At 42.4% G+C, this 27,944-nt stretch overlaps 1 protein-coding gene across 2 annotated transcripts; it reads right to left on the bottom strand.

Annotated features, from left to right (window-relative positions):
* Positions 1 to 734: 734 nt before the first annotated feature.
* Positions 735 to 21,336, bottom strand: SERPINA6 (serpin family A member 6). 2 transcript variants are annotated; one of them, XM_036769548.1, is made up of 5 exons: positions 21,206 to 21,336; positions 14,212 to 14,858; positions 7,665 to 7,935; positions 5,846 to 5,993; positions 735 to 1,175 (listed from the first exon to the last, which is right to left on the bottom strand). In XM_036769548.1, the coding sequence occupies exons 1-5, from the start codon at positions 21,259 to 21,261 to the stop codon at positions 990 to 992; spliced, it is 1,308 nt and encodes a 435-aa protein (XP_036625443.1). In that variant the 5' UTR covers positions 21,262 to 21,336; the 3' UTR covers positions 735 to 989. The 2 variants fall into 2 exon arrangements, with proteins under 2 accessions (XP_036625443.1, XP_036625444.1); XM_036769549.1 differs by lacking the exon at positions 21,206 to 21,336 and adding an exon at positions 16,198 to 16,388 and having other exon boundaries at positions 858 to 1,175.
* Positions 21,337 to 27,944: the final 6,608 nt, after the last annotated feature.

Genomic DNA, 27,944 nt, shown 5'->3' with positions numbered 1-27,944 from the left:
CCCTAATAGAACACAAAAGGGGTGATTTCAAGAGCACCCCAATAAATACTATGAGCTGTTATCAGGCTGTGGCTCTAGAAAGGAATATAGGACGTTAGAACTGAAAGCAATCTTGGAAATCATATCATCGAATCTCCTGATTTTATAAATAGGAAAATGAAGCTCCGAAGGGAAAGGACTCGCCAAAGGGCAAGGGAGACGGAGATGGGCCCCGTTCCTCTAATTCCAAATCCAGTCCTCATTTTGTTACACCACTGGACCCTGGGCTGTTGGGGATAAGAATACAGGAATATAGAAGAAATGATAACTAGGAAGAATTCAGAAAATCATGGGAGAACACGTCAACTGATGAAGAATGAGGTAAGCAGGATCAAGAAAACAATATACACAATGGCAACAAAGCAGAAAGAACAGCAACGCCAAGAACAACCTTGAGCATTACGTCATTATTATAGTCAAGCATGGCCCCCAAGAAAAGATACCTTCCTTTTATTGCAGAGGTGGAGTAGTATGCATGTGGTATACTGGGTAAGCTGTCCGACTAGATGGATGTAAACTAGGTTTCTCTCTGTCTGTCTCTCTCTGTCTCTGTCTGTCTCTCTCTCTCTCTGTGTATTACAAGGGATGGCTCACCAAACTGGGGAGGGGAGAAGGGCACATTCGGAAGTAAAGAAGATATAAAAACAAAAGATATCAATAAAAATTAAAAATAAAACAGACTCTAGGCACAGCCCTTTGTACTTTTCAGAGTACCTTTACATTCATTGTTTCATTTGGGCCACAAAACAATCCCAGTGTTGAGGATGAAGGTGGGGTCAGGGAACAATTATCTCCATTTTACAGAAGAAGAAATAGAAAAACGCTGAGGTAAAGGTAGGAAGTGCAAATGCTCAAAGTGAAAACCAGGTCTCCCAACTCCTAGTCCAACCATTTTCCATGGTGCAACATACAACACTGCCTCTCCGGTTCAGCACCTTATGTCCCCGCACTCAGATGGGGTTCATGATTTTTGCCAGGAAGAGAGAGCTCCAGGTGAAGTGATCAAACACAATAAGTAGGAACGGCCTGTCGAACTTGATGACTGGGTGATAGGATTCGAATACCACGTTTAATCCAGGGCCTGCAGCTGCCTCGATGCCTTCTTCATCGACGCTGAGCACAGCCTTATGGAGGACCTGTGAAAGAGGGATGAATGGGCCAATCGGTGACAAGAATGATGACATTAATAATGAGCATCATCGGATTTGCAGCGTGCTTACATATGTTAATTCATTTGCTCAATTAATCAGCAATATTTACACTAACTCCTGTTTCTATTTTGCTTTTTATTTCAATGAATATAATCTTATTATAGATGATACAGAGAAGAAAATTGAGGGTCCCAGACATTGTTACTGGTTCAAGCTCACAAAATTCCCAAGGAGAAATTGTGGTATAGTGTGAAGAGGGCCATAGAGAGAGTCAGTAAATCAATCAAAAAGCACTTATTAGGCCCTTTCTATGTACCAGGCACTGTGCTAAGCTCTGGAAATACAGAGAACAGTAAGGTTCGGATGACAGCTCTAATATCAGCTGTTGTTCAGTTGTTTCAGTCGTGTCTGACTCTGTGACTTCATTTGGGGTTTTCTTGGCAAAGATCCTGCAATGGTTTGCCATTTCCTTCTCTACCTCATTTTTACAGAAGATGAAACTGAGGCAAACGGGGTTAAGGGACTTGCTCACATTACCCATCCAGTATGTGTCAGACTTCTGACTCTCCTGATATCCTGGAGCTTGACTTCTTGATATCTGCCAAGCCAAACTGCTGCTCCACTGCACATGGCCTGGTGGTTAGAGCACCAGGCCTAGAGTCGGGAAGAGATGAATTCAGATCCGGTCTCCTACACTTATGTGCTCCTGGGCAAGTCACTTAACCTGTTTGCCTCAACTTCCTCATCTGTAAAATGGGGGCCAGTAATAGAGTCTATCTCCCAGGGCTCTTATGAGGATCAAATGAGATTATGTTTGCAAAGTGCCTAGAACAATGCCTGGAACACACCAAGTACTGTACCAATGCTAGCTATCATTATTGTTATTATTTCTATTATGAATTCACGTTTATTCTACGCAGAGTGCCTCTGTCTTATGTTAATAGCCACATAAGTTACTTTGACTTTGCATTCTTCTTTGTAAAAGACGAGTTTTGCTTTATAATTACACTGCTCTATCTTTACCCCAGTTTTTTTCTCAATTTCTTTGCAATACTCTTCTGAAACTTTTAGTGATTTAACTAGTACAGTCCTCCAAGAGGATTAATAATGTAGGATTGTAGGCTCTAGTCCAAACCCCTCGTTTTACAGAAAAGGAAACTGAGGCCCAGAAAGATGGTTAAGTGACTTGATCAGGGTTACGTAGGTGGTAAGTGAAAGGAGAATTTCTTAAATTCACGTCCTCTATTTCTAAATTTAGTTCTCTTTCTACTTTATCAGCTGGTTCCTTGTTTGTATTAATGATTGTTTGATCTTGGCTGTTCTAAAGACATCCTTTTGGCTTGGAGATGGTTCACAAACTTCCTTGACAGTTCTGTAAATTTTTCGAATTCTATTTGTTGATAAAATTCCCATCTCCTGTCTTCACAGAGTATGAGAAGTTTTGCTAAATGAATAGTTTAGGCTCGTGGTCCAAACCTTCCAAACCTTCGGAAATGTTGTATTCTAATTTTCATGCATGAAAAGTCTACCATGATCCTAACTATTTTTGTTTGGTAAATGATTTTTAAATCATTTTTTTTGGAAACATATTATTTTCCCTTGTATTTATAACTCTGGAATTTAACTATGATATGTCTAGACAGGTTAAGTCTTGGGTTTTTCCTTACTTGTGTCCTGTGCACTCTTTCTAGCTATACTTCATCTGTTGTTTTCGCCATTTCTGGGAAGCTTTCTTTGATTTCCTGACATGGAACTGCAAAATTCTTTGGTTTTTCTAAGTTCTCTGAGATGTCCGTAATCCTTACATCGCAGACTTATGATCTATCTCTTGGCCTGCCATTCAGATCCATGTGTTTTCCAACAGTTCAGATAACTAATTAATTTTTCTAAACCCGTCTTTAAAGCTGGTCTGTATTATTCCATCCCATTTTCCACTATAATAATTCTGCTGTTTGCTGTTTCTATGGGCTTGTCTTATTTTAGATTTTCAGCTGTGTTTCTCACATTGGTCATTTCTTGTATTTTTTCATTCTTATTTAAGAAAGGCTGTGTGGTGTCATGGATAGAAAGCTAGCCTCTGAGCCAGGAAAACCTGGGTTCAAGTCCTACCTCTCTCTCTCTCTCTCTCTCTCTCTCTCACACACACACACACACACACACACACACACACACACACACATACTGCCTGTGTGACCCTTACCACAACACTGAACCTCTAAGTGCTCTTAGGAACTCATCGACAACGTCAGTTGCAGAGAAGGTGCTGATCTCCATTGGCAAAGGAATTCCTTCTCTGTAAGCTCCTCATGCCAATGAAATCACAGATCAAGGATCTATGCTTAAATCTTATTGAATTTTTTATCTGGGTTTTTATTTTCTATTATCTGGCCTCCTGATTTTCTTCCTTAACTGCCTCTCCCCTACCCCTTCCTGTTTGTATCGTGTGAGGGAGGGACACAGATGTGGGAATTAGGCACCTTCTCTCTGGGCGTTTTGTGAGCTGATCAAATTATGGTGACCATGGAGCAGACCGCTCAGCAATATCTTGGGGAAAATTCCAAAGGTCCAGCTCTGGACGGTACGAGTCAAGTCCATTCATGATGGCTTTGGTGGCCTCTATGCAGATCTGGACCTCTGGACCCCAACAGGTCCAAGTGAGACTTTTCTAAGTCATATTTGGCAGATGCTATGTACAGCATGTTTAGGACACTACTTCTTTTGCTAGCAGTTAAACAGAGGAATAAGGATTTACTATAACAGAGCTGCCGCTCATGCAATATTTGGTGATCTGGCACTCTCAGCATGCAAAGCAATCACACCAGGATTGAGCACCTGGAGTCTGGGTATTGGGTGGCCAGGATGCCAAAGGCCCCACTCTGGGTTGGGACATGTGATAGATTTGCAATGGCTGACATGAAATACAACTGCATGGAGGAGGTGAAGGTGGAGGACACATAGCCAGGGTGGCAGCAGCTAGAGTAAGGCTGTGGGAAGGACAGTGGCAACCCAGACCACCCTTTATGCAGAAGCAGGTGGGCAGCCTAGGAAAAAAATTCTTCACTGGTTTCTTTGACTCTGATATTTATCCACCTGAAGATGTCTCTTAAGATAGCTTGAGGGGTTTCTCCTTTCTACTTCCTTTGTTCCTGATATGTTAGCCACTTTTGTTGTTCTGCAATATTTTTTAATTGTATCTGTACCGTGTCCATTTTAAAAAGTTATGGCTTGTTTTTACTTTCGTGTGTGTGTGTGTGTGTGTGTGTGTGCGTGTATGTGTGTGCTCTTCCTTCCTTATTACTGTTTCTATTTGTCATTCATTGGTTGTGAGGGGTGAGAGGAGCCTGGCCCCTTTCAAGCCTCTCACTCTGACATCTTGGATCATTTTCCTTTCTATATTTGCATGCCAAGAAAGGTTAAATGACTTGCCAAATGTAAAAGATGGGGAATTTTGGGAAAAATTTGTACGAAAAGAGAGGGTACACAAAGAGGTCTCTCAGTACTATCTATCATAGTGACAATGCCTAGCACACAGTACATGTTTAATAAATACTTGTTGACTGACTAGTTGACTGACTGCTCTCTGACCCCAGTGAACAAATTATATACAACATATGATGGGCAGGTGGTGGTATTAATGTGGCCAGGTGATCTCCCTCTCTGTAACTGCCTAGGACCAGTACTGACAAACAATACCTGTTTTTGTGTGGCCTGCGAACTAAGAATGGTTTTTATATTTTTAAATTTAATAAAAAATTGGTTTTGCCAATGCAAAAACCATTTTTAGCTCACAAACAGGTAGTGACCTGGATTTGGCCACAGAGCTGTCATTTATTAGCCCCTGGACTACAGACCAATGTGATTCTCTAAGCTACATGCCTAGAGGCAGTCTGAATAAAAGGAACTATCATGTATATAGGCTCTTTGAAACTTTCCTTCACATCGAGCCAGTGACAACAGAATGTTCTCACAGATGTTTTTCAGGGTCCAGACTAAGACTTCCCCCTGGTGGCTGGAAATGTGAGCTTATCCTCTACATCATAATTCCTTTTTTGCTACCACATTGTGGTTCTCTCTGTCCTGGTGCTCCCGTGATTTGAACCCAGGCCCTCCAAAGGTTATGTAGTTCCAGCCACACTGGTCTTTTCTCCGTTCCTCACTCATGATATCCATGTCCCATGTCTGTATCTTCGCATTGGCCAACTCCAATGGCCTGGAATGTCCTTCCTCACTTCCATCTCACTAATTCTCACTTGCTAGGCTGCCTTCCCAAACTGCTTTGTATTTAACCACTTTGTACATAGTTTTATCTATTAACTATATCTTTATGTTTTCTATATTTTACACATATTGCTGTCTCTCCCATTAAAACGTAAGCTCTTTGAGAGTTGGGATTGCTTCAGAATGAAGGGATTGCTTCATTCCTTCTACATGTGTCCCTAGCACCTAGCACAGAGCCTGGCACATTCTAATAAGTACTTGCTGACTAAGTGATTGATTAATTAGTTAGATTTGATTAATTAGTTAGATTAGAAATGAGGTCTCCTATTTCCTTTAGTAATTGGTAATGAATTATGTCCCTGAAAGGCGCACTTTGTCATTAGCAATGTGTCTGAAGTGGGAGTTTTGGCAAAGAAGAGTCGATTTGAGTTACTTACTTCCGATAGTTTCACTGAGGCTTCTTTAGTGATGCCGGAGAGATTAGCTTGGCTGGTGAATATGTCCATCATCCCCATTTCTCTTAGGACATCTTCAAGATCATAGGACTCAGAAACAGAGAACTTTGGAATATATAAATGTACATATCTGTTCAGGGGGAAATAGAAATTGATTAAACATGTTGGGAAGGCTAGAGAGAGGGCCCTGGCCATCTTCTCCTCCTAATCCTGTATCTTAGTCTCCCCCAAACTCTTGCTCTCTTTGGCTTCCCAGTTAGCCCTGGTTACTTCAAGGTGTAGAAGCAGCTGCAGAACATCTCGGTCTCCCTCATGATACCAACCTTGCCTCCGCTGGTCATGTGTTTCCCAGCAGACAGTATAGTATAGAGGAGACCAACCATACACTGGAGTAGAAAAAAAGCCCCGAATTTAGAGCAAGATGGAGGCTTGGACTAGGTTATCTCTAAGGTCAATGCAACAACCATTTATTAAAAGCATGTTCATAAGAATTAAACTGTGTTCAGTTCTGAGCACCCTACTTTAGGAAGGACATTGACAAGCTGAAGCATGTCCAGAGAAGGGTAGCTAGAATCAGAAGTAGACTAAAGGAATTTAGATTAGAGAAAAGATGGGGGGAGGGATGGGTCATGATAACAGATTTGTTGTCATATTTGAAGGACTGCTGTCCTGTGGAAAAAGAGATAAGACTTATTATGCTTGGCCTCTCAGAGCTGAATTAGGACCTTGGGCTTGGATGCTACAAAGAGGCAGATTTCAGCTTAGTGTAAGAGCCTCAATAGTTAGTTGTCCAAAGAGGGAATGGGATATCTCCAGGCATTGAGGCGGAGGGGGGAGAACACATTCTAGTAGAAAGGGAAACATCATTCAGTTAAGATGACTCACAAAGGCTTTTCCACCTCTGACAATCTCCATAACTCTTCTGTCACTTAAGACAGAGACGATATATTGGTATGATCAGAGTTCTAGAGATGAAAGGGACCTTAGTCCATCTAGTCTAGGCCTCTCATTTCATCATAGTCAAGTCCTCGAAGAAGGACACTAAGAGACCTAAGGATTTTAAATGATCCCACAGGTCACACAGGTAGTAAGTACCCTACTTATCTTTTTGTCTGGGTGCCTAGAAACCTTCAAGTGATGGGCTAAGTTTCACTAATTTGACTCAAGAAAGGAGTGAGTGAGCCCCACCTTAAGAAAACCCTATATACCTAAATCTTAGCTTATAAAATAGACAAAATGCAAGTAATTCTTTATTTTACTGAAAGGTTCATTGTAGGATTTGTTTACATACAGGGTTTTTAATACACTTAGGTATTGATTTAGAGATCCTTAATTACTTGGAGGAGAATCTATCAGAAAGAAAAATATATCAGAAGTGTGAGGCATCCCTACCCAAGGATAATGCATCAGAAATTATTATTGTCATTAATAATACTGATATCAGCAGCATACACAATAGCTAGTGTTTATGTGGCTATCACAAAGTCTCATTCACTTTCATCTGAGCCTAACAATAATCTTGTTTTATGTGCAAGTGTTATTTGTTTTTCAGTTTTAAAGATGGTAAAGAGGTTTGCCTAAGACCACATCTAGGAAGCAATGAAGCCAGTGACTGATCTTCTGGGACCTTAACAATCTTTTTCACTATGTTATGGGGAAGTTGCAGAATGACAGCTTGAGTCTATAAGAAAATTGAATTCGATGTACAAATTTTCAGTTTTGACATTTCTCTTTGGACCCAGCCTATGGCAGAAATCAAGGCCTCTCTAGGGGAAACTACCAGTCTGGCCGATGGGATTACCTGTCCTGGCGGAGCTGTGACCACCTGTTCAATGTGTCTCGGCTCAGGGCAGCCACGACCTGGTCCATCTTCCCCTCATCTGGCAGGATGAAGAAGGCTGTGGCGTTCCCTGAGTACTCCAGCTGCACCACCGTGCAGGACAGCTCCTTGTCAAACAAGTGATTATTGGCCCTCGACTGGAACATCATCAGCACGTCCACGCTGACGTTCTCATTCATGTAAAACTTCTGCATTTTGGTGACACTGGGGTCAAAAGGTTTTGCCCATCTTCCTGAGGAAGTGGAAAAGGAAAAGAAAGAGCCATCAGGGAAAAGGTGAGGGGAACAGGAAAATGGAGAAAGGCAAAGGAAATCCATATGAGAAACTTAAAAAGAGGAATAAATATAAATAAAAGGGAGAGAAATAAGAAAGGAGGGAAGAAGAAAGGTTAATGAGAAAAGAATGAACGAAAAACACAGAGATGCACCTGGAGAGAATAAAAGACTCTAAATCTAGTCTATCCCATTCCAAATAACTACAGAATGTACAACATATCTTGGTATCAATCTACCAAAACAAAAAATACTTATGTAAATTCAGTTACAAAGTGCTCCTTAAAGAAATAAAGGGCGATTTAAATAACTGGAGAAATATTCAGTGCTTGTGGCTGGGCTGTGCCAATATGATAAAAATGACAACACTCCCAAAGTTAATTTACACTTTTGGTGCTATGCTATTCAAATTATCAAAGCAATGTTTTGCAGAACTCCGTAAAATATTAACAAAATTCATTTGGAAAAATAAATTGTCATCACACAAACTAGCTAGAGTCTTATGACTTCTGCTACACGCACCCAAGAAAAGGGAACAATTTAGAAGGTGTCATTAAGCCAGGACCAGGTTTTATATTGCCAGTGCTTGGCACTGGTACATAGTAAGTTCTTAATAAATGTTTTATTGCCTAACTGACTGACTGACGGAGCAGCTAGGTGACACAGTGGCTAGAAAACCAGGCCTGAAGGCAGGAAGGCTCCAGTTCAAATCTAGCCTCAGACATGTACTAGCTGTGCGACCCTGGGCAAGTCACTTAACTTCAGTTTCCTTAACTGTAAAATGGAGTTATAATAACATTTACCTCCCAGAGCTGTTTGAGGATTGAATTGATAATAGTTGTAAGGCACCTGGCAGATGGTAAGCTCTATTATTATGATTAATTATTACCCAAACTGTTTGGGGGGGTTTGTGCACAAATCCCCAGTGAACTCACAGCATGACCTACAACATGAGACTTCCACAGGGACATTCATAATACAAGGCGACACTGAAAAACAGAAAATCACTCAGGAACATCAGACTCCAACTGCTCTCCTGTGCAACAAAGTGTCCTCATCTCGCTCCCTAGGGCTGTCTCCTTCCCAGACAAAGACCTTTTCAATAGTAGTGAGACAAGTCAACCCAACACTGGACCAAATTCTGCTTGATTTTAATCACTGCCTGTCAATAACCTCAGAGAGGAAGATAGGCTAATGCCCACCTCAGGGCTATTGCCTACAGCTGCTGCCTTTCTGCTCCTATAGCTGGCTACAGGTTCCCCACTCCTGGTAGACAGCCATTGATGTGAAGTAATTTTAGATATAGCATGCACTCCAACCCAAGCGAGGTGGGTAGCTTTTCTAGAGCTGTAACACATTGCTACGTGTTGCACTCAGAGGGGAGATACAACTCCTGATTGGCTGAGAGAATGGTGAGTATTTTGTATATCAGCATTAAGGGACATTGTTGGAGGACATTTTGCAGAAGGATGCCAGGAAAGATGGATCAAGAAAGGCAAGGTATGAACTTTTGGATAGATAATGGGAGTCCCCAGAGGCTCAAGCATGAGAGAAAGGCAATCCGATCACGTTCCTTGACATTTAGGGCCTGTGACCCTAGAGACTGCTGACAGCAGACCCCTCTTGGGGACACTGTTTCCTCTCTCTTTGGTTGTTGCTGATGAAGTATTTTATCTTGATTCAAACTGAAGAACTCCTTTATTATTGTGCATATTTCGTTCTGTTCTAATCTTTATAACTCCCCTGATTTCTGTGAGCTATTTTGCTTGGATAAATGAGTTTACTTGCCATTTGCTTTTCACAATGGTCTTTTCTGTAACCAGCATTTGGTGGGAGGGAGAAAAACTGATAATATTAACGGCAGTCAGGGAAAGTGGTGTATATCCTGAGCTCCCCAAAATGTTGTTCTCCCTAGACTTACAGATATTGAAGTCTACTGGATAGACTTAATTCTAGCCCAGTACCACTCTTGGAGATAGGTAAGCAAAGGAGTAAGTAGTCAACCACGGACATCTTTCTGCTTCCTTTAAAGGCAGAAATCAGACTTCCTTGGAAAGGGCTTGGTCAGGTCCCAGATCTGACAATCTGTCAGCACCACAGGCCAGACAGTCATCTTTATATGTTTAGGCAGCAACCACATACATGTATCTTACATAAGGGCATCTGTAAGATAGTCATATCAGAAAGCACATGTGTGCACATGTGCATGCACATGTGCATGCACACACACACACACACACACACACACACACACACTACACAGAGACACAGCTTGCCGTGAGACCTAAAATTCTACTATTAAAATTTCATTCACTTAGCTTAAAGTTTTTTCAGTGAGAGAGTGTAACCTCATCCACTGGGTTTAGCCCGAAGGCTCTGTCCTGGGCCCTCCTCTCTTTGTGTGCTTTTGGTGATTCCATCAACTGCCATGGGTTCAATGATGATCTCTATGCAGATGACTCCCATAAATACCCAGCATTCCTTTCTTCTGAGCTCCAGTCTCATCTCTCCAATTGCCTAACTGCTCATCTCTACCTGGATGTCCCAAAAGGCATCTCAATCTCAAATATCAAAGCTGACTCTATTATCTTTCCCTTTAAACCCTCTCCTCCCAACTTGCTGATTTCTGTTGAGAGCAGCCCCTGTTCTTCCAGGTTGACAAACTCAGAGGCATTGTCAACCCTTCACCTCATTCCCCATCCCCCATGTTTAATTAGTGGCTAAGTTTCCTTGATTCTACCTCTTGTATCTGTCTTCAGTTACACTTATTAACACCATAAGTCAAGTACCCATTACCTACTGCCTAGAACAGGGATGAGGAACCTGTAGCCTTGAGGCCACATATGGCCTTCTAGATCCTTAAGTGTAGGCTTTTGACTGAATCCAAATTTTGAACAGCAAAATTTGGATTCAGTCAAAAGGCCACATTTACAGATCTAGAAAGCCACATGTGGCCTCAAGGCTGCAGGTGCCCCATCCCTGGCCTAGACTATTTCTAAGCTTTCCAGCTGGCCTCACTGCATCTAGCCCCTCTCCTCTCCCATCTGTCCTTTTATGCGCAACCACCAAACTGATATTCCTAAAACATAGATCTGACCATGCTACTCCCAAGCTCAAGAAGCTTTAGTGGTTCCCTACTTCTTTTAGGATAAATTACACACTCCTCTGTTTAGTATTTAAAGCCTTATCTATCTCTCTAATCTAATAATAATCCCTCTCAAACACTCAGCTTTCTAGTCAATGGCCCACTTGCTGCTCCCCATATACAACAGTCCTTTGTCCCAGCTTTGTGTCTTTGCACTGGCTGTTCCTCATGCCTAGAATGCTGGCTTTCCTTACCTCTGCTATTTGGGATTCCTAGATCCTTTCAAAACTCAATTTAGGTAGCACCTGCCGCAAGTGACATTTCCTGATCGCCACTCCCCAACCCCAGGAATTAGGCCTACCCCTAATTACTTGAACTTAGTTGTGTTATAGCTTTATTTGTAACTTACCTGTGTCATATCCACCCAGAAGAGAGGGTCGTCTTTGTGGGCAGGGACAGTCTCATGTTTGATTTTCTATCCCTACGATTTAGTACATTGCTTGCCACACGGTAAGCACTTAATATATTCTTTTTGAACTAAATTGCATTATCAGTCATTGACATCTTAGGATCTTGTGATTCAGAACTAGAAGACAGCATCAAGAGACCGTCTACTTCATCCCCATCGATTGCTAGATGAGAGAACTGAAGGTAGATTAGCCAAGCAAGTGGTCCAAGGCTACACAGGCAGCAACTCTCAGAGTCAAGACTTAGAGGGCCAGCTCCCTCGTCACCAAATTCAATGTTTCTTCCCTCACATAGATCTCCCTCCCAATGTGAGTAGGCTCAGCAGATGTGTTCATAAGAACAAGTTTTGGAAAGAAAAATTATTATTATAAAAAGCTAGCATTTATATACACCTTACACATGTCATCTTATTTGATTCTCACAACAAGGGTAAGGTAGGGGCTATTATTTTCCTATTTACAGATGAAGAAACTGAGGCTCAGAGATATTCAGTGACTTGCCTGGGGTCACACAGCTGGTAAATATTGAACTCAGTTATTTGTGACTCCAATCCTAGCATTCTATTCACCATACCACCTAGATATCTAATGGATAAGAGAAGGGTCAGGGAGACCAAAATATGAGTGTACTGGTTGACTGAGCAAGAGGAAGTAAGAGTGAAGAAAGTACAGATTGGGGGACTGATTCAGACAAATTTTATCTTTGCTGGTAGTCCTGGGGCTGGCCATGAGCTTCAGGAGGGTTGCTGGATTGGGGAATGAAGACCCTGTGCCCTTGCTAATGGCCCAAAACCCAACTTGCCAGTCACTCCCTCCATACTCTCCATGGAGAGACGGTGGGGCTGGGCTGAGTTAACCTATAAGTACCTGCCCTGCCCATCTGCCTGCCAGTTAACAGAGGGGCTAACTTCCCATTACAGTCAGTTACATCCTAGTAATGCCATCTGTACATTATATTTTCCCATAATTACTGGCTGAGCCAAAATCTAGCATTGAATCATGAGATGTTAGAACTGGAAGGACTACAGGAAATATCTAATACAACGAACCCATTTTTTAGCAATGGAGAAATTGAAACCCAAATTGGGAAAGAAGCTTGCCCAAGCCATTTATTGGCAGATCTGAGACTAGAACCCAAATGACCTAACTCAACAAATTTAAATTCAGTGCCTACTATGTGGAAACAACTGGACTCCATGATGGGAGAGACACAGACTTCATGTAATGTAGGATATATAGACATCTTTGCCTTTGTGTAGCTCACGGCCTAGTAGAGAATATGATAGACAGACAGGCAGTCAGACAAATAGATAGACTGATAGATAGATAGAGAGATTGCCAAAATATTAAATAGAATTCAATGGATCTTTGAGCTGGAAGTGACTTTAGAGATCCTTCAGTCCAGCCCTCTCAATTTACATATTAAAAAATTTGAAGCCTAGAGAGAACTAGTGATTTGCCCAACAACATCACATAGACAGAAAGTAATAGAGTTGAGATATGACCTCAGGTGCTCTGACTCCAAATCCATTGATCTTTCTACTAGAGTATATGATTTAGAGAGCAGTTAGGTGGTACAGTGGATAGAGTGCAGAGCCTGGAGCCAAGCAGACTGTCTTTCTGAGTTAAAATCTGGCCTCAGACACTTACTACCTGTGTGACCCTGGGCAAGTCACTTAACCCTGTTTGCCTCTGTTCTCTCATCTGTAAAATGAAATGGAGAAGGAAATGGCAAACCACTCCAGTATCTTTGCCAAGAAAACTCCAAATGGGGTCACAGAGTCCGATATGACTGAACAATATCAAAATTGGTGGGATACACAATAAGAAGTTTTTTGAGGTCCAAGAGGGGAAAGGCATAATCAGGGAGGACTTTGTGGGAAAGGTGGCATTTGAGTTGGAGTAGTAATATTTGGAAAGAACTATATGAGATGATGTAAAATGAAATCAGCAGAATTCCTTGCCCCACCCTTCCAAAAGAGAGAAAAGAAGGGAAAGGAGGGGAGAGAAAGAACAACTGTGGTATGTAGAAAACATTGGATCTGGTTTGGCAGGCCAGGTTTGAGTCCTGGTTTTGCCACTTCCAATCTGTATGAATGTAGCTGTTTGCATGTTGCCTGTCCCATTAGACTATGAGCTCCTTGAGGGCAGGCACTGTGTTTTCACTTTCTTTGTATCTCCAGAACTTAGCAGAGTGCCTGACACATAGTAAGCATTTTACAAATGCCTGTTGACGGAATTTTTGATCCAAGGCAGGCCACGAACATTTCTTAGCCTTCTTCCTCATCTGCAAAATTCACATAGTAACCCCTGCACTATCTACAGCACAAGAGATACTCTGGGGATGAAACAAAATAACTTTGGTGCCATGCTTTTTAGTCCTAAATCGTTAATATAAATGGGAGCTCTCATTACCATGGACAACAGTATCAAAGTAAGATCTGTTCAGTCAGTTCAGTCATGTCCAACTCTGTGACCCCATTTGGGGTTTTCTTAGCAAAGACGCTGGAATGTTTGCTATTTCCTTCTCCAGCTCTTTTTACAGATAAGGAAACTGAGGCAAAAGTGACTTGCCCAGCTAATAAGCATCTGAGGCCAGATTAGAACTCGGGCCTTCCTGATTCCAGGCCCGGTGTTCTATCCCCTGTGTCGCCTACCTGTCCTATCAAAGTAAGATATTTTACCTTTAAAGAAAATGTAGCTGATCAAAATAAGCATGGTGTCACTATTCAGGTCCTTGAATAGCTGATCAACTTTCCCCAAAGTTTTATTCTTGACAAAATCGTTGACCTGTTTCTTGGCTCTGGTTGAATTTTGAAAGTCCGCAGAAAAAACTTCTACATTATAATAGTGTTTTATTTTTGTCACGAATGTCTCCAGAAGTTCTACCTGCGAGTCAAGAAACAGGACGTTTCCCATGTTCATTTCCAGGCCAGTATCTGAATTGTTGAACAGATGGATGAGATACTGAAAGCCCTGGTGGATTTCCAAATCTGATGTCTCCGTGAGGTTGAATCCCAGACTTTCCAAGAGCTGAGCGTGTGTGGCTGACCTGGCCCCAAGGGACAGCATGGCCAAGGACATGGAAACGCTCACTGGGGAGATGAAAACATTTCTATCCGGGGCTCTTGACACCAAGTTCTTGTATAAGCGAAATGCAAAGTCAACATTCATTGGTGCCAACCTCCGGTGGGAAGGATTTTCTTCCTCAACAGTGGGTTCTTGGGGATGGAGGTCTCGGTTGCCTGGCTCGGGGACACAAAAACTGAGGACTGAGAGAATGAAGAGACACATGTACAGGATGGAGGTCATTGTCCAAGGTGACTGGGTCCTGTAAAGTTGGGAAAATTTGTTAGAAGCAGTGAGAAATAGAGGAAATAGCATTGAGTTTAGAGTTAGAGGCCCTGGGTTCAAATCCTGAATCTGTCACTTATTCCCTATTTTAAATTGGGCCATGTCTCTGGGCCAAAAATGAGGATTTGGATTAAGGTGTTCTCTATGGTCCCTTCTAGTTCTGAATCCTACGGTCCAGCCCAGTGTGACTTCCAAGAAAAGATATCCTAGAATCTAGATGGGAAGGTGGCAAAGAGACTATTTGATGTAATCTCTTAGCGCTTCATATTGTACTTCAGCACTTTGTCATTGTTCAGTTGTTCAGTCCTGTGACTCTTTGTGACCCTGGGGACTATAGCGTGCCACGCCGTTCAATACAGTCCATAGGTTTTCTTGGCAAAGATACCGGAGTGGCTTGCCATTTCCTTCTCCAGTGGATCACCTTTTGTCAGAACTCTCCACTATGACCTGCCCATCTTGGGTAACCCTGCATGGCACGGCTCATAGTTTTATTGAGCTACTATGCATGCCCCTCCTCCACGATAAGGCAGTGATCCGGGAGAGGACTTGAGCACTCGCCGCTAATCTGTGTCATGTTTGTGGTGTATGTAGCTAGCTAGGTGGCCTTGGGAAATTCAATTGACTTCTCCAGCTCTCTCTGGTCTCCTTATCCATCAAATGCGGACAACAATTCCTGCTCTTACTCCCTAATCGACTGGTTGTGAGGATAAAGTGAAGAGGTGGAGCTGTTATAGAACACCTGCTATGCTCCAGGGGCTGTGCTAGGCACTTTATAGATATTATTTCATTTGGTCCCCACAATCACCCTCTGAGGTGGGTGCTGTCGTTATCAACATCGCACAGTTAAGGAAAGTGAGGCACGGATTAGGTTGCTTGCCCGGGGTGACTTGATCCTGCACAGAGATGGTAAGTGTCTGAGGCTGGATTGGAGGTCTTCCACACTCCAAGCCCAGAGTTCCATCTACTGTGCCACCTTGCTGCCTCTAACTGAGATGGGATAATAGATATAAAAATATTTCATAAAGTTGAAAGCAATTAAAAAAACAAGTAAGGTATATTGTTGTTCTTATTCTTAATAGAAGGCGGTGAGGTTTAACGGAAAGTGGGATGGACTTGAATTCAGAAGTCCTAGGTTCTGCAGTTCCATTTAATTCAGTAAGCCGTTTGTTAAGCACCTACTATATTTAAGGCACTCCAACAGGCTCTGGTCATACAAAGAAAAAAAATGAAATCATTCTTGCCCTTAGGAAGCTTACATTCTATTTGGGTGGGGGAGCACATGACCAGGAAAGGCCTTCTTATAAAACTGTACATACCCTTTGACCCAGCGATGCCACTACTAGGTCTGTATCCCAAAGAGCTCAAAGGAAAAGGAAAAGGATCCACACGTACAAAAATGTTTATACCAGCTTTTTTGTGGTGGCAAAGAATTGGAAATTGAGGGGATGCCCATCAATTGGGGAACAGCTGAACAAGTTGTATATGATTGTGAAGGGAAACCATTGCGCTGTAAGAAATGACAAAGGGAATGGTTTCAGAAAAACCTAGGAAGACTTATATTAACTGATGCAAAGTGAAGTGAGCAGAACAGTAGTAACAGCAATACAGTTATCCCTTCCACGTCACAGGGGTTAGGGGCACAGTGCCCCCAGGCGCTAGAAAATCCATGTAAAATTTTTTGGCCCTCCTTTTGTACCAGAGATAAAGTCTGAATTATTATGGTATTAAAAGATAAAATGTGTTGATATTATACAATAGTATACATATATTTTATGCATTTCTGGGTTTCTAAACTTTTTTCTGTGTCATCTGCAGGCCTTCACATGTCATCTGGGGCTTCCACAAAACTCCTCGAAATGACCACTTAATTTCTTTTGTCAACGTGTGATATATCAAAACTGTGATAGGGAAATCGTAATGTGGAAGAGATAACTGTTTGTAACGATGATGGACTGTGAAAGATCTGATCAAAACAATGATCCAAAACAATCACAAAGGCCTCATGATGGGAGATTCTATCTATCTTCAGAGAGAGAGCTGATGAACCCACTGCAAATTGAGTTTTTTCACTTTCTTTATTTTCATTGCCTTTTGTTTCAACACAGTTATTATGGAAATACGTTTTGCATCATTTCACAAGTATAGTCAATATCAGGTTGCTTGCCTTCTCAATGTATGGGGAAGGGTGGGAGGGAGAGAATATGGAACTTAAAATTTTTTAAATGAATGTTAAAAATGAATAATTTTTTTAAAAAAGAAATAAAGGCCATCTTTCAGAAGGCGGTGTTTGAGCTTAATCAGTTTAGTAGTGAAGGAAGCCAGGAATGTCAGGACGCAGAGCTGAAGAAGGACAGCATTCCAGGCACAGGTCAGAAGAAAAGCCTGTGCATGTGAGGAACGGCAGTATCATGGGATTTCAGAATTGGCGGTGGGAAGTAGAGGAGGAGAACCCTGGAAATATAGGAAAGGGCTGGGGGAGAACAGTTGTAAATGTCAAACAGGACTTTAAACTTGATCCTAGAGACAAGTGCGAACCACTAGAGCATAATGAGTGACCACGGAGTGGTGAGCAGGGGAAAGGTGGGGCGCTCAAACCTATGCTTTAGGGAAATCATTGTGCTGCGTGTTTGGAAGGTGGCTTTGGAGTGAGAGAGAGACTTGAGGTGGAGAGAGGGCTACTACCATAGTCCAGGTGGGAGGTGATAGGGTCTGAACCCCACAGCTAGTGGCTATGTGAGCGGAAAAAAGAAGACATGCAAAAGATGTGAAGAATAAACGTTTATACGGCACTTACCATGACAAATGTTTATATAGCGTTGGCTACGTGCCAGGCACCGTGCTAAGCATTTTTAAAATAATTTTTCTCTCACTTGAACCTCACAACAAACAACCCTGGTGCTGGGCGGGGGGGAGGAGAGGTGCCGTTACTATCCCCGTTGTACAGCTCTGGAAACTGAGGCAAATAAAGCTCAAGTAACTTGCCCAGAAGCATACAGTAATAAGCGTCTGAGGCCATATTCGAATTCAGGTCTCCCTGACTCCAGGCCTGGCGGCTCTATCCACTGTGCCACCCAGACGCAGGCAAAAACAGCAAGATCTGGTTATAGATTAGTTATGTTTTGTCTAATGACAACTGGCCGAGGCCACTGCATGCTCTCTCGCTACAAGGAGTGCCTCTCCGCTCTGGACTCGTGCACTAAGGTTCACGCCTGAGGGATCCTGCTCAGTATCAGAGAAGGGTCCCTTTTCTTTTTGTTCTTTTTTTTGTGAGGCAACTGGGGTTAAGTGACTTGCCCATGGTCACATAGCTAGTGAGTGTCAAGTGTCTGAGGGGGGATTTGAACTCAGGTACTCCTGACTCCAGGGCCAGTGTTCTATTCACTGTGCCACCTAGCTGTCCCTCAGGCCCCTTTTCTTAAACTTTTTGGATCTTGAATGGAAAAATCATGACTTAGAAAGTCACGTAAGTGACTCCAATGTCATACAGCTAGAGAGTGGCAGAACCAGGACTTGACCCTAGGGTCTTTGGACTCCAAACCCAGCATACCTTCCCAATGCACCCAAACTGTCATTTTTCATGTAATCTGACTCATTTCTGACTATCTTTGAGCTCCACATGCCACTTCCACAACATTTGTCTCCAAATGGAGGAGAAATCCTGTCTGGGAGAGGTGCGATGTAGAGGTGGCCTCCCGTTCTGTCCTGCCGGTGACTTGACAGGGGATAACTCCGCTCTGGTCCTTGCCAGCGGCTGAAGTGGGAGGGTGGGGGTTGGGAGGGTGAAAGCATGTGGTTCTCCATCCGCCTCACGGACTGTCATGAGAACCAAAAGAGATGATGCCTCAACCTTTTTTGTGTCTAGTTAACAGAGGGAAACTGTCGTGCTTCAAGACAGCACAGTTAATGAAATAACAGCAATGTTAAATAAATATGTGCTGAATGGCATAGCACCTAAGTACGAAAAAGGTAAGCTAACTGAGTAACAGGATAGTATAGTTTCAAAAGAACACTTTACAAACTGAAGTGCCCGCTATAAATCTGAGCTGTTACTAATATGATTTGTAAACTGTAAGGGGCTCTATAAATCACAGTTTTTATATACACATATATACATACATACATATATATATATACACGCACACACACACACACATATATATATACACATACACACATATGTGGGAATAGGTATAGGTATATATAATACGTACATGCATATGTGTACATTATATATATATATACACATAGACATTTCAAGTCTGAAAAGGCTGTACTGAAACATACGTGTATATGATAGTGTATGAGCATGTGTGTATATATATGTATATACATGAAAAGTCAGAAATGTGGTTAGCAATAAGAATAATTTTGTTGTTAAATATTTAATATCGCTGTTATTTCATTATCTGCGCTGTCCTGAAGCGCGTTTCCCTCTTAACCACGACACAAAAAGGGTCAAAGGCATAATTTCTTTTGGGATTCTCATGACAGTCCACGAGGTGGATGGAGAACCACACGACTGCTCCCTCCCAGCCCCAGTTCAGCCCCCGGCGAGGACGGGAGCAGAGTTTTCCCCTGTTGAGTCACCGGCAGGACAGAATTGGAGACCCTCTCTCTTGATGCATTTATGTAGCATTTATATTGCACTTGAGGGTTTGCAAAACATTTTAGAAAGGCTATATCATTCTATCTGCCCAACAACCCTGGCAGGGAGGTGCTATTACTATCCTTATTTACAGATGAGGAAACTGAGGCAGACAGAGTTAAGTGACTGGTCCAGGGACTCACAGCTAGTAATGTCTGAGGCAGGATTTAAATTGGAGTCTTCCTGACTCCCAGATCCACTGCACCATCCAGCTGTGTCTAGGCAGAAGAGAGGCAGTGATCTTACCTCCCGGGCTTAGCCTTTAAGTTTTCTTAGTCTGCATGGCAAACACTGAAGCATGCTGATTCCCCAGAAATATTCTAAGCCATCAGACCCATGAACCACTCTGCAAGTGCTAAGTCTTGCTGACAGCTGTGTTTGATGGCACAGAATCTAAAATGAGGAATTAAACAGAAAGCTAATAATTCCACAAAACTATAATTTCTAAATATTATTATTTTATATTTATTCATTTATTGGCCCCAAAGAAGAGATAAGAGAATGCATTTCCTTCCCTTCTTGGTAGATGTGGGAGGGACTATGGTTATGGAACATTGTATAAACTCTCAGACTTTGTTCATATGTGGGTCAATTTTACTGAATTTTCCCCCCTCTAATTCTTTGTTATAAAAGAGGTCTCTCTGGGTATGGAAAGAAAAGGAGGGATACATAGATGCCAAAGCAAATGACATCATTCATTTTTAAAATGTCTGCTGAACTGAACTGGTGAAAAGGCATGAATGGGTTGTAATCTGCACTAGTGGGGGGAGTACAACATTAATGAGATCATAGATGCCTTGAATTAAGTATTATTGCTCCTATCATCAAGTTTTCCTTGTTCCCCAACTGCACAGATAATCTGCTTACACAATGTAATAAGCCGCTTCTATGTGGAGCTGCTGTCACTAGGGCGCACATTTTGGCGGACTTTTAAACTCACACTTGGCAGAGAGAGATTGCATTGAGTCATGCATCTTCTTTCATCCCAGCCCCTCCAAGGGGCATTTGTGAGCAAGCTGGCTGGGGCGAGGTGCGTGCTCTGCCATTCTTAGATGATGCCCAGAGAACATCTAGGCTCTCTATTAATTACACAAATTAGTAAGAGTTCAAAGTGACGTGAGCATTTTAGAAAGTGACATCCTCCCAACCATCTTGTGGAGCAGTTAATGAACAGATTATCCCCATTTTGTAGAAGAGAGGCCAAGAGAGGAGACATGACTTGTCCAGGATCACACAGCTAGTACATGATAAGACTGGAACTCAAACTCAGGTCCTCTTACTCCAGGTCCTGCTGTGCCTTACGAAATGCACAAGGAGAGATCCTGGAGTTTTTGAAATCCATACACGTATACATACATACATGCTTACATACATACATACTTACATATATACATACACATATGTATGTATACATATGCATATAACATGTGTAATTGGTATATCCAAACTTTCTGCATTAATTTCCATTAAGGAAATTGTTTTCTAGATTTCTTTCTCTGTACTAGCTCCATGAAGCCTCCTTGTCAACTCTTCACTGGGTGCAGCTTTGGGACCCAGATTTCCAAAATCTCACCCTCTTCCCCCTGAAAAAGAAAGATTCATTCTTCAAGCAAGGGCTAAGAAGGATGGGGCAGGCTTGCCTTGAGTTGAAGTTTTCTAAAAAAATCTGAATTACTTACAGGCCAGTGAGGCAGCCCCTGCTCTGGGAGTCCTTGGTGTCTTCTCTGCAAGCCATACAGGGATTCCAGAGGTATAGCTACCTGTGCATCATTATGTCTTACCTCTAATCACCCTCACCTTTTTTGGAGCTGGTTAATATTTACTGGGGCATCTTAATACCTACCAAAGGTCATTCCTCCTCCCCCTCCCACCACACCTCCCATCACTCCAAGGCTGTAAACATTAACCAGTGCCAAAAAGAGTCAGTGCACCAGCGAGCCCATTATCCCCCCACCCCCATCTTTCCCTAACACAACTTTGCTTTGAATTTCCTCGGATCTTTTGGGGCTTAAGTATCAAACACTATGCTTAAAAGACCATGAAAGCTAGTTTGAAAAATCCCCAACAGACCATATTTAGAACATAGAATAAGAACGATGATAATAATTAATAATAATAGCTAACAGTTACAGAATAATTTAAGGCTCGCAAAGCACTTTACAAAAATTACCTCACAACACAACCCTGGAAGGTAAGTACTGTTGTGGGAACACTTTACATAGAAGGAAACTGAGACAGAGTGATTTGGGGAGGGTCACACAGCAAGTGTCTGAGGACAGATTTGAACTCAGGTCTTCCTGACTCCAGGTTCAGGGCTCTGTCCACTATACCACCCAGCATAAGAGTTCACATTTATAGTCTTTGCACAACTCCGAGTTACTTAAATCCAGTCCATGCACAAGTCAAGACATCACTCCATGACGTCATTGGTCCTCTTCAAAAGGCCAAATAGTAACATTGAGCAGCAACAACCACTATTTGTACAGAGCTTGAAGGTTTGCAGAGCACTTCCCTCACAATCGGCCTGTAAGTTTCTCTATTCTCGGTTTTTTCCTGGAAAAAGAAAGTGAGTCTCCAGGATGTGAAATGGTCTGCCTGGAGTGCAATCTTGGAAGTGTCTGAGGTGGGATGTGAAGCCAGAACTCTTGACTCCCAATCCAGAGGACTTCCTTTTCCACCACATTTCTTTCTTTACTCATAATTAAAGACTGGTCATTGAGTCCAGGTGAGTCAACAAGAATTAATTAAGTGCCTACTATGTGCCAGGCACTAGGCTAAATGCTAGGGATGAAAAGAAACGCATAAAAGAATAAAAAGAAAATGCCTACTCTCAAGGAGCTCACAGTCTAAGGAGGGAGACAACATAGAAACAACTATGTACAAATAAGATACAGGCAAGGTAAACTGGGCAGCTGGGTGGTGCCGTGGATAGAGCACCAGGCCTGGAGTCAGGAAGACTCATCTTCCACAGGTCAAATTCAGCCTCAGACACTTCCTAGCTGTGTGACCCTGGGCAAGTCACTTCACCCTGTTTGCCTCAGTTTCCTTATCCGTAAAATGAGCAGGAGAAGGAAATAGCAAACCACTCCAGTATCTTTACTAAGAAAACCCCAAAGGGGGTCATGAAGAGTTGGGCATGACTGAAAAAGAGTAAATTAAGCGTAAGGGGGAAGATACTAGCACTGAACGGGATAAGGAAAGCCTAGAAGAGAGGATTTGGGCTGGAACTTAAAGGAAGCCAGGAGGCAGAGATGAGGAAGGGGACCATTCCAGGCATGGGGAACACTTACACTCCTGTGCATTTGCTCCTGTCCCGTCTCCCTCCTAGCAGACTATAGTACGACTGGCCTTTCCTATTAATAGTTATGTCCTCTGAAAGTTTATGTCCCCAAAGAAGTTTCATTATCATTCTACGACTTTGGAGAAGCAACAGCTTATATGTTCACCATCACCGTGACGCAGTGAGTGTGGTACAGTGAAGCCTGATGGACTCAGTCAGAAGAAACTTGGCTGGGTTCAAGTCCCGCTTCTGACTTTTCCTTGCAGTGGATAAAGTGCCAAGCCTGGAGTGAGGAAGGCCTGAGTTCAGATCTGGCCTCAGACACTTACTAGCTGTGTGACCCTGGACAAATCACTTAACCCCTGTTTCCTCAGCAGTAAAATGAGGATAATAAAAGCACTGCTTCACAGGGTTGTTGTAAAGATCCCATGAGCTAATAACTGTGAAGTATGTGGCACAGTGCCTGGCACATAGTAAGGGCTATATAAATGTTAACTATTATTATTATCAAACACTCAGAAACTCAACTTCTCGGAGAGGCAACTAGGCGGTCCAGCCAATAATGTGCTGAACACAGAGTCGTGAAGACCTGCATTGAAATCCTGCCACTTACTTAGCTATATGACCCTTGACAAGTCACTTAAAGTCTTTTTGCCTGGGTCTCCTCATCTCTAAAATGAAGCTAATGGCACCTACCTTCCAGGATTGCTGTGAGGATAAACTCAGGTGATATTAGGAAAGTGCTCTGCAAACCAGAAGTGCTATATAAGTGCACGCTACTATTATCCCCAGTATTATTATTACTGCTAAACTGGGGCCGATAATAAGAGCTGCAATCCACCCCTCACAGATCTCTAGGAGGCTCAGACGAAACGTGAAGGTGCTACTTCACATGCGCTCCCAGAGGACCTTCGTGTTCTCATCCTCCTCAAATATTCTGGGAATACTTCGGGTGGTCTCCCCTTTGCCTCCAGCCCACTCTCCTATGTAGCATACTTAAGTTGTGTATGACATCCCCCCATACCAACTGTGAGCTCTGCGAAGGCAGGCCCCGTGCCATTCTTCATCTTTGGGTCCCAGCACCCACCACCGTACCTTGTAAGCATCTCAAGGGTAAGGTCTGGGTTGTTCAGTCTTGGTATCCCCACCACCTATATAGCACCCTGCTAATAGCGGGTGTTTAATAGATATTTGTTAGATTGAAATGTCCGTAACAGATGCTTAATAAGTGCTCGCCGAATTCGATTGCAATGGTCTTCGTGACTCTCTCCAGTAAGGCAGGTGTGAGGAGCAAGCATTGCTATCCTTTTTTCAGAGGTCAAAGGATTATGGATTTAGAGTTGAAAGGCCTCTTAGAGACCATCAGGCCAAATCTACTCCTTTCCCATATTAAAAAAGATCACAAAAATAGCAAGTAACAACACCTAGAATGGAATCCAGTTCTCTGACTCTCTACTGCTCTTCCTTCCTTCCCTCCTTCTTTCCTTCCTTCCTTCTTTTGTTCACATGTCCATATGGTTCTATGTTTCCAGGCCTCCCTCCAGCTACGTTCTACTTTCCAGCACTCTATTTTCTAAGCCCCATTCTGGGTCTGGAATTCTATGGTTCTATGATTCCAAGGCCCCCTCCAGCTCTAACATTCTATGTTCAATATTCCAACGTTCTAACATTCTATTTTCTAAGCCCCATTCCACATTCTATGGTTCTATGATTCCAAGGGCCCCTCCAGCTCTAACATTCTATGGTTTTTGTTCCAATGTTTTATTTTCTAAGTCTCATTCTACATACTATGGTTCTGTGATTCCAAAGCCCCTTTCAGCTCCAACATTCTATGTTCTAGGTTCCCATGTTCTAGGTTCTAACATTCCCTTTTGTAAGCCCCATTCTGCATTCTCTGATTTCAGGGCCCCTCCCAACTCTAATATTCCATGCACCATGTTCCAGCATTCTGTTTTCTAAGTCCCATTCCAGGTCCAGCACTCTATGGTTCCATGATTCCAAGGCCCCCTCCAGCTCTCACATTCTATGTTCAATGTTCCAACATTCTATGTTCTAACATTTTATTTTCTAAGTCCCATTCTACATTCTGTGGTTCTATGATTCCAAAGCCCCCTCCAGCTCCAACATTCTATGTTCTATGTTCCAACATTCTATTTTCTAAGCCCCATTCTACATTCTATGATTTCAAGGCCCCTCCCAACTCTAATATTCCACATACCATGTTCCAGCATTCTGTTTTCTAAGTCCCATTCCAGGTCTGGCATTCTGTGTTCAATGTTCCACCATTCTATGTTCCAACATTTTATTTTCTAAGTCCCATTCTGCATTCTATGGTTCTATGATTCCAAGGCCATCCCCCCCCCAGCTCTAACATTCTGATTTTTGTTCCAACGTTTTATTTTCTAAGTCTCATTCTACATTCTACGGTTCTGTAATTCCAAAGCCCCCTCCAGCTACAACATTTTATGTTCTAGATTCTAACATTCTAGGTTCCCACATTCTATTTTCTAAGCCCCATTCTGCATTCTCTGATTTCAGGGCCCCTCCCAACTCTAATATTTCATGTATCATGTTCCAGCATTCTGTTTTCTAAGTCCTACTCCAGGTCTGGCATTCTATGGTTCTATGATTCCAAGGCTCCCTCCAGCTCTAATATTCTATGGCTCAGTGATTCTATGATTATATAACAGAAATTGAGGCTCTGAGAGCTCTACGAACTCTTAGAAATTTAAGGGACACTCTACCCTATGTTTCCAAGGAGGTCTGTGCTCCTCCTAGTGCTAACTGATTTTGGCAACTTCTAACAACTGATTCAGTACCAAGTACGATTTCAGGCCCTGACCAATAAACTTTTACCTGCTTCAAAGTCTCTCCCTCAAAGTACTTGTTATGGTACACTGCCCTCCTCTCTTACTTAGTCTAAAACTCTCACCATTAATTGCGTAACTTGGTATAGCGAAAAGAACGAAGACAGAGATCAGAGGATCTGGATTCAAATCCTCCCTCTGACACTACCTCAGTGACCATGGGCAAGGCATTCATCCCTCTGGGGCCTCAGTTTCCTCATTTTTTAAATGAGGGGATTAGACTTGATAATAGCTGGCATTTATATAACATTTTAAAGTTTGCAAAATGCTTTGCATACATCATCTCGTTTTACCCCCATGCCAACTCTGGGAGGTAGGCTCTATTACTGAGGAAGCTGAGGCACACAGGTCAAATAACTTGCCCAGGGTCGCAGAGCTAGTAAGTGTCTAAGGCAGGATTTGAACTCAGATTTTCCTGTCTCCAGGTCCAGTGAGGCCACTTTCAGTCCTATATCTATCATACGTGTTATCTATTATATTATTAGAATTTATTATGTATATTATAATATCTATTATTAACAGGGGTTCAGCAGTCTGGTGAAAGATGAAATATGATTATCAAAATTTAAAAGATAAACAAACAAGTCCATGAATCTTAGGTTAAGAATCTCTGCCCTCTATCTTTCCCCCTTCTGTAGGGTTAATGGAATATAAGATCTTCCCAATCCATTAATAGGCCTGTGTAGCCACATGTGTTCCCTTTTTCTCCTTGGAACAGGGGCCGTGTTCCCAGGTCTAAAGGTGCACAGGTATTTCAACCACGGATGTCCTGCTGCTTTGAGCTCTGGCCCAGCTCAGACCTGTGATACATCCTGAGTCACATAGAGCCCATTGGGGGAGGACCTTGCCTAAGGGGAAAGCTTGCTTAGGGTAAGCTTGCTTGCAGACAGGCTTTTACACCTTTTGGTACTAAGCTAATGAGGCACTGAGTGTGTGTGTTGTGGTGCCTTCTGGCTCTGAGTCTATTAGCCAAAAGTATACATATATTCTGAGGTGAGATTCTGCTTTGAGGCTCTCTCGTGGGAAGGACCACATTCAGGGTACTGACCTTTCCCCTGAACTAGTGAATGACCTTTACTTCTCTGCTTGTATTTTCTCCCCATTCAGGGTGCTGACCTTTCCCCTGAACTAGTGAATGACCTTTACCTTCTTTACTTACATATCTTTGATTGAAGTAGGATTGTTAATACCTTTGAAGCTGTCTTTCTTTTAGAAAAGCAGATCAAAGAACCTGTGCTATCAGGCCATCCTGGGTGCACTAGGGTGCTTGCTCATACACCTTCCCTCCCCAGAAATTGATCTCATTAAATAGGTCAAACAATAAAAAAGGGGGTATTGTCTCCAGGAAGTCCCAGACACGGTGCTATAACACAGATGTGTTATTAGGTGAGGACAGAAAGAAGGAAGGGGAGCGGATAGGAGAGTGCCTTCCAGGTTTCTTCCATTAACACAACAGTCTTTTTCTCAAATGAGCTAGTCCATACCTTGAGTTTTGAGGAGTGCCATAGCTCTTGGAATTCCTTCATTAGAGATCCATTCTCCAAGATCCTCTTTTTAAATCACAGCATGTGTCAGAGCTGGCTTGGGGCCTTAGGCAATAGGAGCAGTGGCCAAAAGAGACCTGAATGCGAATTGTGGCTCCCTCTCTTGCTGTGTAAGTAGGACTAAGTCACCTAGTGTCTTTGAGACCAAGTTTTCTCATCTGTAAAACGAAAATTAATTAATCAAAAAAGCATTTGTTAAATGCTTACGAGGGATGACCATAATAATACTGACTACTTCCCAGAGTTGTTGGGAGGACGGTACTTTGTCCCTCAGTTTTAGAAAGCAGGAAATTGAGGGGCAGCTAGGGGGTGCAGTGGATAGAGCACTGACCTTGGTATCAGGAGAACCTGAGTTCAAATCCAGCCTCCGATACTTACTAACAGTGTGACCCTAGGCAAGTCACTTAACCTCAATTGCATAAAAAAGAAGAAGAAAAGCAGAAAGTTGAGGCCCAAAGAGGTTACTCACCGTCTGGAACAAAGTCACATAGTGAGTTAGTGACCAAGCTAGGAATAGAATTCAGTCCAGTACATTTTCCACTTTAGAGGTTCTTATGCTTTTTTGTGTCTTGGAGAGTCTTGGCAAAGTCTATGAGTTTAAATGCATAAAATAAAATGCAATAAATTACCTTGAAATATAGTTATCAAAATACTTGTTTTAAGTTCTGACTCCAGCTTAAGAACCCCTACACTAAGCCACACTAATGAAATACACTGATGTATTAAT

The sequence above is a fragment of the Trichosurus vulpecula genome, chromosome 8 (assembly GCF_011100635.1).
Source record: "Trichosurus vulpecula isolate mTriVul1 chromosome 8, mTriVul1.pri, whole genome shotgun sequence".
Lineage (NCBI taxonomy): Eukaryota > Metazoa > Chordata > Mammalia > Diprotodontia > Phalangeridae > Trichosurus > Trichosurus vulpecula.
Note: the sequence above shows the minus strand (reverse complement) of the source record. Positions and strands in the feature narration are given on the sequence as shown.

Coding starts and splice junctions, on each gene's coding strand:
- SERPINA6 (XM_036769548.1), bottom strand. CDS start 21,261: ATGGCTTGCAGAGAAGACACCAAGGACTCCCAGAGCAGGGGCTGCCTC. Junction 5,994..7,664: donor TCACAGCTCCGCCAGGACAG/GTAATCCCATCG, acceptor CCCCCTGAACAG/ATATGTACATTTATATATTC. Junction 1,176..5,845: donor CCTCAGTGAAACTATCGGAA/GTAAGTAACTCA, acceptor CCTCTTTCACAG/GTCCTCCATAAGGCTGTGCT.